This window comes from Siniperca chuatsi, linkage group LG7 (genome assembly GCF_020085105.1).
Source record: "Siniperca chuatsi isolate FFG_IHB_CAS linkage group LG7, ASM2008510v1, whole genome shotgun sequence".
NCBI classification, from domain to species: domain Eukaryota; kingdom Metazoa; phylum Chordata; class Actinopteri; order Centrarchiformes; family Sinipercidae; genus Siniperca; species Siniperca chuatsi.
In genome coordinates, this window is record NC_058048.1 from 4031625 (window position 1) to 4048861 (window position 17237).

At 40.2% G+C, this 17237-nt stretch overlaps 3 protein-coding genes across 9 annotated transcripts in view; 1 reads left to right on the forward strand and 2 right to left on the reverse strand.

Annotated features, from left to right (window-relative positions):
* The window catches only part of sgsm2 (small G protein signaling modulator 2), a 102430-nt gene extending 100664 nt beyond the window's left edge, over positions 1-1766 (reverse strand). The window contains exon 1 of the mRNA XM_044202527.1: positions 1651-1766. The gene's annotated coding sequence lies outside the window, so the exon portion shown is untranslated. The remainder of the gene's footprint in view (positions 1-1650) is intronic.
* tnfaip1 (tumor necrosis factor, alpha-induced protein 1 (endothelial)) lies at positions 1753-10699 on the reverse strand. 6 transcript variants are annotated; one of them, XM_044202528.1, is made up of 8 exons: positions 10558-10699; positions 9315-9375; positions 8796-9163; positions 8081-8250; positions 5011-5094; positions 4482-4534; positions 4118-4313; positions 1753-2520 (listed from the first exon to the last, which is right to left on the reverse strand). In XM_044202528.1, the coding sequence occupies exons 3-8, from the start codon at positions 9052-9054 to the stop codon at positions 2290-2292; spliced, it is 993 nt and encodes a 330-aa protein (XP_044058463.1). In that variant the 5' UTR covers positions 9055-9163; positions 9315-9375; positions 10558-10699; the 3' UTR covers positions 1753-2289. The 6 variants fall into 6 exon arrangements, with proteins under 6 accessions (XP_044058463.1, XP_044058464.1, XP_044058467.1 ...); XM_044202529.1 differs by having other exon boundaries at positions 10492-10634; XM_044202532.1 differs by lacking the exon at positions 10558-10699 and adding an exon at positions 9713-10470.
* A 1359-nt stretch (positions 10700-12058) lies between these two features.
* On the forward strand, positions 12059-16305 carry ift20 (intraflagellar transport 20 homolog (Chlamydomonas)). 2 transcript variants are annotated; one of them, XM_044202535.1, is made up of 5 exons: positions 12059-12205; positions 13149-13286; positions 13391-13476; positions 13682-13785; positions 15533-16305. In XM_044202535.1, exons 1-5 carry the CDS (start codon positions 12151-12153, stop codon positions 15612-15614), a joined length of 465 nt encoding a protein of 154 aa, XP_044058470.1. In that variant the 5' UTR covers positions 12059-12150; the 3' UTR covers positions 15615-16305. The 2 variants fall into 2 exon arrangements, with proteins under 2 accessions (XP_044058470.1, XP_044058471.1); XM_044202536.1 differs by having other exon boundaries at positions 12182-12300.
* Positions 16306-17237: the final 932 nt, after the last annotated feature.

The window sequence follows — 17237 nt, forward strand, 5'->3', positions numbered from 1 at the left end:
TGGGTTTAGTGTTAGAAGGGTAGATTGAGTTTAATGCTGTGTAAGAAATCAGTTGCATGTATCAACAAGTGAGTTTGCCTCAGTCAGACTCTCCTTAAGTGACAGTGGTGATGCCTGGAGTGTCACTGAGCTGGTTACCCATGGGTGTATTGACCGCAGAGATGGAATACCAATAAGTGAGAAGGAGTCTTCTCAGAGCAAGCCTCCAAGCCTTGTTTTGAAACCAGAGTGGACAAATTGTACTACAAACATTTCTCATATGTCTGATAAAATTATCATGACAGATGACTTCAATTTCCAGGAAGTTGATTTGTTGGAGCAGCAACATACTGTGGGTAACCATGATGATCTACCCTGGTTAAAGGGGATATCAAAAAGCCCAAAAGCTGGCTGACCCTAATCTGGCTCCATGATCCAGGCCCAGGTTACTGCAGTAAGCAAACAATACCCAGATGAATTAACAGCATGGAAATGCAATTTACATGCTGTTAATTCAAATCATTTGTATTGAAAAATAGTGGAAAATGCTAATCACAACTCCGAGGGAACAACTTAAAATTGCTTGTTTTGTCTCACCAACAGTCTGAAACCCAAAAACACTCAGTTTATTATCATGTAAGACAGAGAGAAGCAGCTGGAACCAGCTTTTTAGTTGTGTTTAGTTGCCATTTTTGCTTAAAAAAAAAAAGACAAATAATTGATTATCAAAAGAGTTAGTCAATTAATGGTTCAATTGTTTGACCTTTAGTCTATTGTTCAGCTGTGAAAACCAACTTATTTAGAATGAATTATTTCTGTTTCCGTCTGACTATGGGAAATGATCAGCCGTTACGAGCCGCTGTTCAGGACGTTGAACTGGTGTTGGAGGCAGCCAAAAGAACTGTCTGAGTGACAGCTCAGCATAGTGAGTAAGTGATTTAACCCATAGTGCAGTTGCTTATTTTTTTTGGCCTTCCCTTTTCCTTTAAATCTCCCATAAGCAAAAGACTACAGGCTGACAGTCCACTAGCTGCATCTTATGCAGGCACAGCATGCACGTGCATGTTGTCAGCGTCAGTGTTTTCTGTGTGTTAAAGTTATAATCCTAAAAGATTTTTATGAAATCAAAAATGTCGTTCATCAAAAACGCATCTACAAAACAAGACATTTTTCTGGAATTTGTCGTCAGTGGATCACTTATAAATTTTGCAGGGCGTAACGGAACAGTCAGGAGCAGCCACAGCGAGCTGTTCGATGAAGAGCTGCAGGAGACAGGCTGCACGCCTCCAACTCCTCAGCCAGGTAAAGCACTGTGCCCTGCTGTTGGGTGGAAAACTACCTGCGCCGTGTGTGTTCATGGCATGATGGAAAAAGGCTGATTATTGACTAACTTCTTTATTAAAACAACATGAATCGGGTTGGTTCACTGTAAACAGATAAACCAGATGCTCTTCTATTGTATTTCTGTCAAAGTAACTGAGTGTTCGCCGCCTCCAGAATTCTGGGACCTGTAAAATTAAACCGCACTTACTGTTACCACCGGTAACCACGCATGTCACCCAATCAACCAGGAGTGTATATTTGAAAGATTACAACTTTCAACAGAAGGCAACATGAGATGAGGCATCACTGGTTCTTTGCCAACAAGCCAACAAGAACCGGAACACTTACCTGTATGGAAGAGCATTCCTTTCTGTCTGCTGATAGTTGAGTTCAAACTGTAGATTTTATAAATATGCCTGCCTACTAAAAACATAACAAAGACAAAAAAAATGGCTGAATAACAACTTTTATCTTCACAACTGGAAAAAAGGCATTATGGTAAACTGCATTAAAACACCTTAGAGGCATACTAATTGGAAAAACTAAAACAGGTTCATCTTTGGCAAACAGGCTGCTGTAAATGTGTATGTGAAAAATACAATTTATAAATATAAGACATGCTCTCCTGCTGATTCAGAGTGTAAGTGCTATGATTGTAGTGCATATTAGTGATTTTTCCTCCACTACTAATCTACATTTAATAAAAAAACCCTACAGTTCTCTTGATATTTGAAGTAGTTACTCAGACTCCTGATAATAATTCATAAATTATGAAGGACAGAGTAGACAACACCACAACTATCTAGAGTAAAAAGTCAGATGCAATTACATCAAGGCCACAATATGGACTTCTTAGAAAGTGGTAAAGAAAGTAAGATAATAAAACAATTCAAAAGAGAAACATATGAGCATCAACAGATTTCACGTTTGAATGTTCATCATTAATGTGAAAAGCTGAAATCTGTCCAGCGGTTTGTGGTTTCAGTCTCAGTGTCCCAGTGGCCGGTCGTCGTACGTGCTGTACCTCTTGACGTGGATTCGCCGGACACGCTCGCGAAGCTCCGCTCCTCCGGGCCCCTCCTCCTCCTCGCTGTGAGAGCCGCAGTTAGTGTAGCTCCGACGCGTGGCCTCCAGCAGGTAGTTGTCGGGCAGCGGCATCGTCTCGTAAAGCAAGGTGTTCAGAGTCTCCTCATAGATGCGGGCTTCGGGAAACTCCACCTGAGGTAGGAAGACACAGATACCAACTGTTTCTCTATTGTGAATAAATATATTGAACATACATGACAATTTACAGGTCAAAATTGTATGTTCCATGCTTCACTCATGCCTGCAGGCCATGCACAGTAACTGGTGGCACAGAAAAATTACAGTGCAATTGCTAGTGGACATTAATACACAAAAATGTCACATCCACATTGTCTGTCACTATTGATTTTGTACAAAAGACTGCACACGACCAAGGATCCAGCTTACAAAAAGAGACCTTAACACTCTCTTGCGTTGCTAAGAGTAATTTCTGTACCTACAGCATGCTACTACTTTGTAAGTGCTGTCTGTCATAACACTTCATTGGTTTGGTCACTGCAGTGCCCCCTTTTTCTGGACAGATCTTAGTCCCTAAAACCACACAGCTTACCATCTCCCACCAACCCGTGATGAAAGGTAACAACACTATCATTTCTGCACATTTTATTTATTTATTATTTACTGGTGTGTTGTTGCATCCATCTCCATGTTTAAAGAGACTGATTGCAGCTGTTAGTGCGGTCTACTAAACTAGCAACTAACAGGACAATCCTGAAATATTTTATTTTAATACTGCTGCTGTTCTCTGCAAGAAAAATATGTACATCAATATCATAAGGATTTTGTATTGACCATTCATGGTTAATTGTGGGAGTGTAGTGGGCGGGATATTGTGTAGTGTGCACATTTTCAAGTTGATGGTGATTTATTAAGGAACATTTTTGTGCAGGCAAGACTAATTTAGTCTTTTAGAGGCTACTTTGTGTCAGTTTCAGGTTTAGTCAGACTTTGGATGACATTATTTCGAACACGAGGAAGTATTGATACACTTAAAAGATCTTTCCTTTTATCCTACTGCTCTGCTGCTCGACTTCTGCTGAAGTCCTTGTCATGCGCATGGGTGCATGTAAAAAGCAGGTTAGAAACCCGGTTACCCGTATACATGGCCAGGAAATCTGCTTTTTCCAGGAGAAATCTAGCCGAGGAAACCAAGTTTCAAGAAGCCCTCCCCTCAGTTAGGTACAAGATTTCTCCTTTTCCTTTTCAAAAACAGCAGTTGTGACATAGGTGGGGAATCAGACCAAAGACAGCCCTGCATTAAAACCGCAGGGGAGTGCATTGGAGAGGGCGCGTTGTTTAAAATACCTGTGAGACAATGGAATACAATCCAGGAAGTCTGGTTGGAGTAACAGATTAATGCATTTAAAAGGCTAATCGGATGCCAAAACACTGCACAACAGTTTGTGATACTCACAGACACAATTCATCACAACGGCAACTATTTTATCTTTCGTTGAGACGATCGCAAGGTAAAACAGTAGAAATACAGCGTTCACATAAAGTCATCTATCTAGGAATGTGCAGCTCCTTGCCAGATGACATTCCGCTGCAGAAAAAGTTTAGCCTTGTTCAACCTTTTTGCCGGATGACCCTGCATTGTTTTCCCGGAGCCCTCTGCGTAGGCCCCCCCCGCCGTGCCGCCGGACTGGCTCCATTCAAATGAATGAGAGGGCCGAGTTTTTTCACAGAGAGCTGAAGTCGGTCTGAACGCGGCCTATCTCATCCTCACCTTGGTCTGCTTCTTCTCTGTGGCATAGACGATGGAGGTGCAGCAGACCTCAGCCAGCTTGCGACCCTGACCGTAAAAGGACCAGCAGCAGATTTCGTCTCCAATCACATCTCTGATGAAGAGGACGCGACCGTTGAAGCTAAGAGACAGCCTGTCGAACAGCTCGATGTTCTTCAACAGGTTGTCATCTGAGTTACTGTCGAGACAAAAGCAAACGGATGTATGTCCACTCTGTGGCCTGTGGCTCATTGCTTTATTAGCTCCAAAATCAGTGCTTCCCTCACTGAGTACTTTGAAGAAGAAATTAATCAATTATCTTTGTAATGTTGGCAGCAGTAGGACCTCTGGAGGAAGGCTTTCTTACCTGGTGTAGGAGTACTTGTTATTGCTTCTGTTGTACACCAGCTTTACCACAGGCTAACAGAGGAAAAAAATGAATTTCATTGCTTTAAAATCAAAATGTATCAACTATGAATTCACTTCAAGTAGGCATCATCCATTTGGCAGCAATACTATAACAAGAGAGCAGAAAATGAATGTTCCTATGAATATTTAATTCCATTCACATGAAACACTAAGCAGATGTTTTCTTTGAATAGCTGCTAAATGAGATTAAAAGGATATGGCATTATATATAATATCATTTTATCTTTTAATTATCAACAACGAATCCCACGAAAAGACCAATTACAAGAGCACTTTGATGCTGTTTTACAGGTATGTTTCTGGTTGTAACAGCACTGGGGCAGGATCTAACTTGGCGAGATGCAGTTAAAAAACAAACAAACAAACAAACAAACAAAAAAAACCCAACAACAACAAATCAATCAAATCAAATTTGATAATTCCAGATTCATAATACCAATCACAATACAGTCATGGTCTGTGTTTACCTTGGTGGAAGACTGGATGAGCCTCTCCTCTTCCTTACTGGAGGTGACCACAGGTATAACACACAGGGGTTGCTCTTTATTTCCCTGTAAATCACAAACCAACAAACACTGGGAGTTAGAGATATTGTGGGTAGTTTTAGTTACCCCAGATACCCACTGTCTTTAGGCCAGATATAACGTTTTAAAATTTGTAAAAGTCACATTTAAATAAGACCATAAACAGATTTTAATCTTTACTCTTGTTTAGAAATGGGCAAATGTTACTAACAAAATGTGCATCCATCAGTGAGGTCGGTTTAAACCAGCCAAATGCAAAGAGAAACGAGGGTGAAGAAACAAGGCAGAGTAACGTGCAGCATCATTACACCCCTTGGTACAGCTTGGTTCACCCTTCTTCCTATGCATTTCCAAAGCAGTTAGGTTGACAGGTACGTCATTTTGAGACAAGATAGGTTTGGAGAATGCAGCATACACAGAGTATGTAGTGGACCTCAGAGGAGGCAGGTTGTGTGCTGTTCATTCATAAACTACTGGACATGATGATGAATGAATGACAGCCAGTGAGCTTAGAATTCAATGACTTGCTGCCTCGCAATCTGTCCCCCTGGAAACCAAAGGATGTGTAAACCTTGGCAGCCCGGCAGACATTCCTGTGAACATCTGTCAGTATGATGCATACCCACTGACACTTGTCTTGCACAGATGGTGCAGCAAACTGTATTGCTGCCATAGCCCAGAGGCATAAATATACACTATGGTCCACAGCAAATTAAATCTGTGCCTCTGAGAGGCTCTGTTGTAGAACTGAAAAGAACTCACTACTGCAGCAAACACACAGACAGGCAAAGTACTGAGAACCAGAATATATAATGGATAAAATCCTCTATCATGGTACATGGTATTTTATTTTATATCCTTGTGAAAAGTATGGTCACCATCTTACTTTAGCAAGTTAGCATGCTAACATTTGCTAATTAGCACTACATAGTACAGCTGAGGCGGATGGGAATGTCAGTCGTTTTGGAGGTATTTGGTCATAAACCAACTTATTGGACAAATGACATTTTTTCCCAGATGATGGCGCTAAATGGAAAGTCAGGGAATCAAAGTTTTTTGGATAAATTGTCTCTACCGAAATCTGTATTTGTGCCAGTCTACAGTACCTTGTAGATGTTGAGATATTTCACTGGGAAGTAAAAACGTTGACCTGCTGGTGGCGCTAGCGGAAAAGTCAGCGGATCACCAAGGTCTGTAGGATTTTTTGGAAACCGTGAATATCTGTACAAAATTGTATGGCAATCCATCCAACACTACCATCCCTAGAGCCATGCCACTAGCATGGCTAATAACCAGTTGGGATTCTTTTTTGGCTAATCCAGTGAATTAAATACCTGGCAAATTCATCATACTGATGCAAAACCCCTGTAAATCCAATATTGCCTGAAAGCAGTCCTAGTCACTGATTTGTGATACTGCCACCAATGGCTTCAAAGAACCAGAGGTATGGATAGCTATCTCTGTAGAAACAGAACATTTTTTTTTTTGCTGGTTGACAAATCTCTAACCTCTCACAGTATAATATTTTGTCATATGCCTCGAACCTGTTTAAGAACTCAGGAACTTAATGAAAGTTAAGTTCCAGTTTTGCCTCCTGGGCCATAATTCGTGCCTCTCCCAAAAATCCCTGCTTCCAAGCTAGTGTTTTCTGATGGGAATTATGAAGGTGGAGTTTGCAATGCTGAACATTGCTGATGAATCAAACAAGGCTCCAGACTGCTACAGCATGTGTACAGCATTTATAAAGGCTAAAAGCAAACACTGGCTGTCACAAGTATCAGTATCAGGGATTGGGATGGGATATTGTGTGATGTCGATGTTTAAAACAAAGCTATGCAACAAACTTCTTAACCAGCCTAAGATGGAGCAAAATAAAAGAGAGATAAGAAACAGGGGAAATGAGAGAAAGAACAAGAAACTGATTCACTGTAGTTACATACAGTGCTAAAACTGAAATATACCCAGAGAACACTCAGCAGATTAGTGTCTCCTTTCCAACATCCATTCAAATGTCAAACAGCTGCACAGCAGTAAAATACAAAGAACAACTCACTGACTGTGTTGTGGTGTTAAGTGCAAACAATTTATCTCAAACAACAGTTCCTCAGATACAGTGGAAAAGCTAAGAGAAATGCGCATTAGGGACTTTTAATTCTTGATTTAGTTGGTTCCCGGGACTCCTTACTTTCTTGGACCATTCATTTGAAAAGGGCCATGAAACGTAAAGGCTGAACCTGTAGTGATGTTTTGCTTTGTCCTTAACACCCAATTACTTTTGAAATGCTGCACCAATGTCCACTTTGGTTTTGGAGTATTCTTTGTCACTGAGCTTTTTGGCCTTTAGAACAAGGTTTTTTTGGATTCATTGCAGCGATTTCTTGCAAAACAGGTGTCAATTTGTATTGCCTGCAAATGCGTTTTCTTAGTAGTGTTTTGTTTTTGTTTTTTACTTATTTTGAAGAATGTTACTAATAAATGAATACACTACTACTACTACTACTACTACAGTAACTTGCCTGAATTCCTTACAGAGTCACTGGATGCTTGTGATCTAAGATAAGATCACAGACAACGTGTTTTTCCTTTGATACCAGTTGTTTAAATAACTCATTTTATATTTTATTAGGGTGATTCAACTAAATGTATCCTTTCCTATCTAATGTACAATCTGTTGCTGCTTTACCCTGACACTGATTATATAGGCCTCATAACCCAGATGTAGAAAGCACAAGTTGGTGATAGCGCGCAACACCAGATGTAAAACTAGACTAGAAAAAAAACTGATGTCAAAAGGTAACTGTAAACACAGTAGGTCATTTAACCTGAAATTTCTACCTGATTATTTGGAGAATGTTGCTGACGAGGGCTGGTGGATACATTTTGCATTATGTTGAGATAAAAATAACTAACCACCAGAACTCTTCAGCTGACACACAAACTGTCCAGAGAAGGCTTTATACTAGAACCTCTTTTCTCCATATTTTAAATATCAGTCAGTGTGGGTGCGACTGACCTGCAGGGTGTTTTGACAAAGCTCCACTAGGCCCTGGACGAGGTAATACTTTGCCTCAGCCAGCAGCTCCTGGATAGCCTGACGACCTTTGGGTAAGGTGACTTTGCCTTCACGCAGGTAGCACAGGACGCTGCCAAAGTGTTTCCCACAACGGTCGATCAGGATCCAACCTGAACGGAAACAACACACCATGTAGAGAATATGTACATCTAAGCCGCTGGTGCCGATACTGTGGATCGAACCGCTGACCTTCCAATTAGTGGATGGAGTGGGCCGTCCACTAATTGGAAGGTCAGCGGCTTCCCCCAGCTGCATGTCAAAGTGTTCTTGGGCAAGACACTGAACCCCAAATTGCTCCTGAGGGCTGTGCCTTCGGTGTGTGAATAAGTTTGTTTCTTTGGACTGATGAGCAGTTGGCACCTGCCATCAGTGTATGAATGTGTGATATATGGGTGAATGTGATATGTAATGTGAAAGGCTTTGAGTGGTCAGTCAAGTACAAGTACTTGTACTCAAATACAGTCCATGCACCATTTACCAAAATATGCCATAAATACGTCAGTGAAGTCATGCATTTTGTAAAAGTACACAGATAATCAGTCATGACACGTTAAAGGTTGTGGTGTTGAATTTAACCTGCAATGCCATGCTAATGGATTTTAGGCACAGTTTATGAGAACAGTCAGCTTGTGTCTGCAGTTCAGAGATGGCTTACCTTCTTTATCAGTGAACACTTCCTTCTTTCCGCTGAACATGGCTTTCAGCATGGAGTTCTGCCTGGTCAGCACTTGCAGTGTGGTGTAAAACAGGGTCCCGCCGACGTTGAGCCGGACATACTTGTTGCCCAGGCCTACCGCTCCTCGATAACTGCAGGTCTTGGTCTTGGTCTTGGTCTTGGGACAGGCCAGAGGAGGGGCTAGGGAGGTGGAGTCGGACTGGGTGTGATGCTGGGACAGGCAGCTGTCCCCGGACATGTCCCTTTGGAGGTAAATAACCACCCTGCAGACCGAGGTCCGAAGGTCCCCCGCCGTGGTGACAGCTACTGATGAGGCCGCCACAACCTCTCACTGCTCCAGATCATTCCTGGCAAAACACAGAGCCCTGAATTGGAGCTAAAAAATTCTCTATGGAGCTACACAGGAAAGGTCAATGTTGATAAAGACTGTTTAACTGGTAAAGCAGGGTGCCTAGTGGCTCAAGGCATGTTTCACAATATGGAGTGGAAGCCACCTACCCCACTGTTATCTTTTCCTCAGTTCCCCTTCCCATTAAATGGAATGTGGCTGGGCAGGAAACTTGAGGGGTAGGGAGGGGGTACATATCAATGAGTTAAAAGACAAATTATGACAAAATCTACAATGGCAGGCAGTTCACTTATCTTGAAATTAACTAAAATTAACAGCTGATCTACCAGATTTTGGTAGTGGTCCCACTTAAAGTGGAACTAGCTCAGTTTAACGGAATATCGTTGAGTGTGACAGCGTTATGTACCACATTAAAGGCATTATTTGTTTTATTATCTGAGGTATAGCGGTGCTAGCAAATAAACATTAGGGTTTTAACTTCAACAAGCTGCCTGTTAGCTGGTTAAAGTTATTTGGCTAGCTTGTGTTACACTCTAAACTAACTTACACGTCGAATCTCGACAAAGTATCCACAAATAGCGACCAGTCATGGCTAGGGGAACAATAGCTAACCTAACTTAGCAAGTTTGCAAGTCAACCTGCCGTTATATGGCATATTAACAGCTAATGTTAGCTAACTTGGTCTAGCTATTACTGAGTCAACAGCAAGCTGAGGCTTAGCTCGGGCGTCCTATTCAAATGTTGTAGACTTGACTCCCTTTAAAGATTTGTCCGTTTCAATATTTTCTTTTTTGTCGGCAGAGGCCCTGACATTGTATAACGCTGAAAAATAGTTGTGGTCTTATGGTCAATACTCCACCATTGAATGCTTTATTGAAACAAAATATACTGTAATGCTATATTAGCTCTGCGTCAATCTCGGTTAGCGCTAACGTTACTTCCTGCGTGGGTGTGTTTTGCTAATGTTAGCTAATGTTGAACAGGGTGGCCAAATTTTCAATATCAATGCGGGGTAGCCAGACAAACTAGCCTATCCTAAAATTTGAAAATATTTAGAAATCGGGGTTCTTTTTTTAAATTGAACATTCGTTAGAACGTAAAATAACATTCGGAATAACATTCGAATGTTACATTCGGAAAAGGTTCTAAGTTCTCCAGATGTGTATGTTCTACTAAACAAAAGTCTACAGACTTATGTTCTACTAAACAAAAGTCACATTAAATTGCCATATTTTTCTATGGAGTGCGTGACGTTATCGTCCCTAGCTACATCCAACAGTGAACACGTAACGGGGCATCTGTTTACGAACTTTGACGTTTACTTACCGACCTCTCCGTGCTGCCTCTACGGGCTGTCAAATAACCGCACACCGTATGGCTAATTCAATTTACCTTAATCGCCGTGAGACAGAAATCCACAACACCAAGATTTGAGTTGTAAAAAAAAAAAAAAAAAAAAAGTGTGTAAAGTTAAACTCTCGCCTTCTTCTTCTTCTTCTTCTTCTTCTTCTTCTTCTTCTTCTTCTTCTTCGAATGAGTTTACAACAGGCTGTACGTTGCGAATCATAATGCTGCCCTCTACAGTCAGTAACACGCATTGCGAGCGGTTTTCTTCCTGACCTGGCTATCACCCATCCCCTTCTTTTACTGGAGGTATGGCGTATTAATGTAGGTTACATTCCTATTTGATTTTGGGTTACTTTATAAAACGAATTGCATTTAATGATGAACATGAAAGAGTTGTTTTCAATAATATTGTTTAAGAAAAAAATAAGAGAATCTTAACTATTTCAAAAAATAAGAGAATCTTAACTATTTTATCATTTTGCATCTTGATACAGTACAGTTGATATTTGGCCTTCCCAGCCACCCTCTTGCTCCTGCTCTTCCTCCAATATGCAGCCTCTGCTGGGAGGCTGTTGGGTTAGTAGTGCCTACTGGACTACCGTTGGGGCATATAAATGGAATACAGCTGTAAAGCCATAATTTGGTTTGTTGCATGTGGTCAGGACAGAGGTCTGATCCAAGACGCAGGTTTACTGAGTTATCTGGATAAGGTTGCTGGCTGTGCTGGAGTTTGAGGGGGTCCCTGACCCTGGAACACAGACTGGTGTAAGAAGACCTGTTCCAGGTCCTCTTAACAGGCCTCTGTGGAGGCCAAAAAAGATGGAAAGCAAAGGATAAAAATAAAAATACTAAATCAAAATAAGCCAATATCAAGTAAAATCAAGCCACTGGTCAAGTAAATCAAGTAAATTTTAATCCCATAGTTTTGATTTAGAAAGTCAATTTATTTATTAGATTTATAATCTCATAAGTATTACCTAGTATCTCATAATTCTGACTTTAATGAGTCATTATTTGACTTATTATGTCGTGATTTTGACTTCAAGTAATCATTTTGACTTCCTCTTTAATCATTTTGATTTAGTATCTCATAATCCAATTATTTTCCTGGCTAAAACTTGCCTTTCCAAGCCCTGGAACACAGATGCTGACAACAAATACCTCAAGATTATAAAGTATATCAATTAACAAGGACAGTAGATTTTTTTTTTAATCATAGGGCATCACAGAGGCGTACATGCTTGCAAGATCTGACACATAACACGATGTATGAATTAATTTACTGAGCACAGAGGTTATCGTTCATGAAGTCCTAACTACAGACTGAACATCATCTCCGCTGCTCGAATATTAGACCCATTTTGACCTTATCAGTTTTATACAATCGTTATATTGTCTACATTACGGTAATAAATCTAATTTCCGTTTTCTTTCAAAGTAAAAGCCTCTCAACTTCAACTGAGAAAACTTGTGATAGCTATCTTTGTCATCGTTTTGGCGTATGACATTATAATACATTTAATTGCACGTTTGCTTCTGTTCTGGGTATTTGAAATAATCAAGGAGCCTCAGATTTAGTGACTGATCACAGCCAAGAACTCAGTTCTGTAAAGTCAACCACCACGTCTAGGCACACACATGCAGCAGCATTTGGTTTCCCTGGCAGCGGGAGGAGGAGGAGGAGCTTTAGCAGGTGATTTAGCTATTTGCTAACGTTATGCCACATAGCCACGCAACACAGAGCCTTCTGCGTTAACGGCGATAGCATACAGTATATGGTTTAAACAGGTAAAATATATAGTTTTCTGGTCCGACCGTAGGTAGATACAGTTTAATATAGCGTTAACGTTAGCTGTCTGAGGAACTTAATTAGCCTTAACGAGATGTGTTTTTAAGTCGTTGTCCAATTAGCTTTTTTGAGCAGGCTAGCAAAATGTAACAGTTAGTTAGCTAACTAGCTTAACTAAGTTAATTAAACTTTTTTTTAGGTTAGGTTAGGTCATAGGCAGGAATTTCCACTAGGAAAAATCACACAAAAGTATGTGGACAGTTTTAGCTAACGTTACTTGATACTATTTCCACCTTTTTAGACTAACGTTAAACGTAATATTAACTTTGTGACGTTAACGTTAGTTAAGTCACTAACTTAACGTTACTTAAGATATATGATAACGTTAAGCTAACGTTAATATCAAACAGATAATTGACGTTGCATTTGAAGAAACCTGTTAGCTGTTGTAGCTATAGCTATGCATGTAACTAACGCTTAACGTTACAGTATCTCATTAAAGGTCATTAGTTAAACCAAACATTTATTTTGCATCAATAAGCAGCATAACGTTATGTTACTGGCAGCCAGTTATAGACAGGTACAGGCATACCGTCAGCAAAATAGATATTGTTACTGTGAGATAGTCTGATAGCAAACCACTTGTCAGCATGAAGTTATCAACCTTTGAAGCCTGTTGATTTCAGTGCAAAGTGAAATAACATATGCAGTCATACTGTATATGTCTTATGTACCTGCGAAATATAGCTTGTAAAACAGGGCTCCTCACTGCATAGCCTACAAGTCAAAGCTAAATTTTAATTGTTTGCTTTCTCTGTTGTCCTGTTCTTTGTCTCCTTTGTGACAGGCCCTGTGGCCATGGCTAAAGACCCATTAGCTGAGGCAGGCTTTTATTTTGATGAACTCAACAAGCTAAGGGTACTGGAGCCTGATGTCAGCCAGAAGACATCAGAGCTCAAAGAAGAGTGTAAAGAATTTGTGGACAGTAAGCTCTTGAATATTTTGTCAAGTACATCAAGCTGTGCCTGCTTTCCCCCTCCAACATCAACAGGTCCTACAGGACGTACATATATGTGTTATCCTTTGCAGAAATTGGCCAATTTCAGAAGATAGTGGGAGGTCTAATTGAGCTGGTGGATGAATTGGCAAAAGAAGCAGAGACAGAAAAGATGAAGGTAAGCGTAGCATTTGATGCTGCTTTTCATTGGCTATTTCAGGAAGATATTGTAGTCCTCATATGTCAGCTTTGAAACACCTGTATGTGGTTGAACTCTCCTGGAACCCACCTTAGTTGTCTCGGGTATACTGTACAGTATGGGCTTCTGTTTGATCATGAGAGCAACACCTTGTTAATAATCATCCTGTGTTCTTCTCCTTTAGGCAATTGGAGCCAGAAACCTGCTGAAGTCAGTGGCAAAGCAAAGAGAGGCTCAACAGCAGCAGCTTCAGGCTCTCATAGCTGAGAAGAAGATGCAACTCGAGAGGTAAACAGTGCATGGGTGGACTCCATAACCCAACCAACACGGTGCTGGTTTGTGCGGGATAGGTCATGGTTTCCCATCCATCTAAATTCAGCACACACAATAGTACATTTCACTCATACCTGAATAAATGGCAGTTGTGCAGCAAGTAAACAAAATTCCACATGTGCCAGCAGCAGTTGTGTTATACTGTCTTAGCCAACAATTGAAAGCTGTCCAAAGGTCAATTAAACATTTAGTCTAAATGATGGTTGCATAAACCCTAACAGTCAGTGGTTTAAGATGTTTATAATGTTGCCCTACCTGATATATACCTGTTTGAAGTCCACCTTAGAGCAACTTATCTTCACAAGAACTGTTACTACATCATATGCCACATCATCTGTCATTGTTTGATTATCAGGTGATAGAGGTTCAGTGTCACACCTGCTGTCTGCACTCCATTTAAGCAGGTTTTCCTATCCACTGCGCAATATGTGGCATTACAAATTGGGATGCTGATCTTTCATAAATTTACTGTCACAATAACCAGTATGCAGAGTACACACCTCCCAGCAGCCTGAGTCAGTAACGCCTTAAAGCCACGGATAGTGCATGAAAAGTAGTTAGCAAGCTAGCAAAGCAGTCGAAGTAGTTAGCTGAAAGTGACAGATAAATGGTTTGAGCTGAAATAGTTAATGTTAATAGTTAAAGTAATGGAATAACAGTTGAAAGTGTTACCTAAAAATAGTAGATTAATAGTTGAAATAGTTAGCTAAAAGTAATGGATAAATGGTTAAAACATTCAGATGGTAGTAGCACGACTGCAAACTTGACAAACCCAACCTAAACATTGACAATGTCATTGTATGAAAAACTATTCAGCACAGTATCCACTTTCTATTATGTAGTGTTACTTAACATCCACTTTAAAACCAACTGAATAAACACATTTGGATGATGGGTGGGGTCAAGAAGATACTTTAGCTCATCTGATGGGGATGTGGGGGTACGTCAGACAAAAAAGGTTGGAACCACTGGCATGAGCTACTGCGGTGACATGCTCATGAACTGATTTGACATGATTAGGACACTTGAGTGCTTTATAGAGTGATGTCACCACACTGACTTCCCAAGTTTTCACACTTAAACAAAAGCCCTTCCATTTGAACTTCTTTTAGTAGTTCTGTTTAACCTGCCATTTCAAAGTGGACGTAGGACAGTTGTAGAAAGTGTAACAATACATTTAAATGGGAACCTATTACATTTATCAGCTGGACATGTATGAAGAAGCTCATAGTTGACCAAGCTTGACTGTCGTGTAGCCACTAATCAGTCATGTACAGTACAGTCATGTGCTATAGTCTGCTTTACATAACGGTCTCTGGTGTATGAAATCAGTTTGGAACAGTAAATTAATGAAAATTGAGGTAAGTCATGTCTTTAATGTTAAATAAAACCCACATTTTAGTCAGTGAAATAGCAGTTGACCTCTTTATTAATGTAGGTATGTGTTTAAGCAATGAGTTAAAATATGTCTTATGTAATGACTTCATCTGTGACTTCTTGTGACCTTTTGAACTGCCAATAATTAATTTGGGGGGGGGGTTGTCATCAGCAGGCACATCAGTGTTTTACTTTATAAAGGTATCTACTATACTAGGCATGTCTACTAACATTTCATGCAAGTAATGGACTGTTATTTTGCTTTATTTTAATTTTGCTTTATTGCATTAATTCAGTTAGTTTTCTATTTTCATCCTTGTTTCAGATATCGTATTGAGTATGAAGCTTTGTCCAAAGTGGAGTCAGAGCAGAACGAGTTCATTGACCAGTTTATTCTGCAGAAGTGAGGATGTGACTGAGACAGCAGGAAATGACTTCTGCGACCATGTTTCCAGAGTGCCTGTCCTGTTTTCTCGGGGCGATGCCGCCTTCAGAGAATTACTCTGCTGCAGCTCTTTTTCTGAAGCAATCCCAAAGCTCCATCATCCTGAAACACCTACACCTCCTCTTTACACCTTATTTCTGACATGTTTTGCGTGTGTGAAGCAACAGCCGGCTGCCAACTGTAGTCGTTCCCACCCTGGTCAGCAGGTGTGAGGATTTACAGTGTTGTAAGCTTGAACAAATTGGGAACATCTGAAGTTCTGTTCACACCAAATATCTCTACATCAACATCTCAGACCAACATTAAAGAACATGGAGCTATTTATACAAAGGAATATTATTTATACTGAAGAATTACTCTGTATATCTAGTTTTACTACTTTTTATATCAATTGAAATACTGCATGTGCATGCATCTGTAAATATATTTTGGTTTTAGAATATAGAAAAAAGATCCTGATTTGATCATCTACATGCTGTTATTGTTGCTTTAATTATATTATATTGGTACAACCAGTCTGTGGGCACAGCACGAGGAATACATTCTCCTCTTTTCAAATACATTTTTTTTCTTTGTATTTATGTGTGTCATTGTCTTTCATGTATTAATTTAGATGACAAATGGTTATACTTGAATAAATGCTGTATATTATATTGCACAATAAAACGTGTGATCATTTTTGCTGTTGAGATGTTGGAGAGGTGGGTGAGCAAATAGTGCTATTATGTATTATTTCAATAAAGATGACTTGATATCCATATATTTTGACACTGTAATGAAATTTCAGCAAGTCATCGACTGAAAACTAATTACAAATACCCTGATTTTCCTCTGCAGCTAAATCAACATTCTACCATTTCACCAAACATTCTCACCACAGAGTCGATTAGAAGCTTCCGAACACGGTAAGGACTTTGCGTCCATGTTGGGTTAAAAGTTGAGATTGAAAGTTCATTCTTGACCTTGGAAACGGCCGTTGACAAAACATTCTCACCACAAAGTCCACTCAGTAGCTGTTCTGGAGCTTTCGATCGTATCACATCTTCAGCAGATGAAGTTCGTTTCTTCACGTTCTGTGTTGAGACCATGTACATTGCAAGGAAACCTGCTAAATCTGATGAAGCCAGTTACTCTCCCCTTTCAATCTCAACATTCTACTACTTTAAGCTTCTAACATTTAAGTCAGTGACTGCAACTCTGGAAAAACACTGGCCTCTTTGCAGCTTCCTCTTGGAGCACAGAAGCCACATTTCCACATTGTATTTGCACTGTGGAAATGTCTTATGTGATGGGGCAGGGACAAGGGGTAGCCGGGCAGGGACAAGGGGTAGCCAGCCAGAAGACGACACTCAAAGAACCACTTAGAAAGGCCACGCCGGTGCCAGTCCAGACTTCTTATTCTAAAGTATTCTCTACTTTAGCTTGCTTATTTAAATACAATGGTTTCTATTTTCTACAAATAGCCTCTAGAGGTAACAAAAGAGGCTTTTTCTGTAAGGCTGAAATTTCAGAGGCGAAGAAGAGCGCTATGTTTTCACGGAATTCCAGTTATTAATTAACAATCCCGACCCAGAACCTTGGGTTG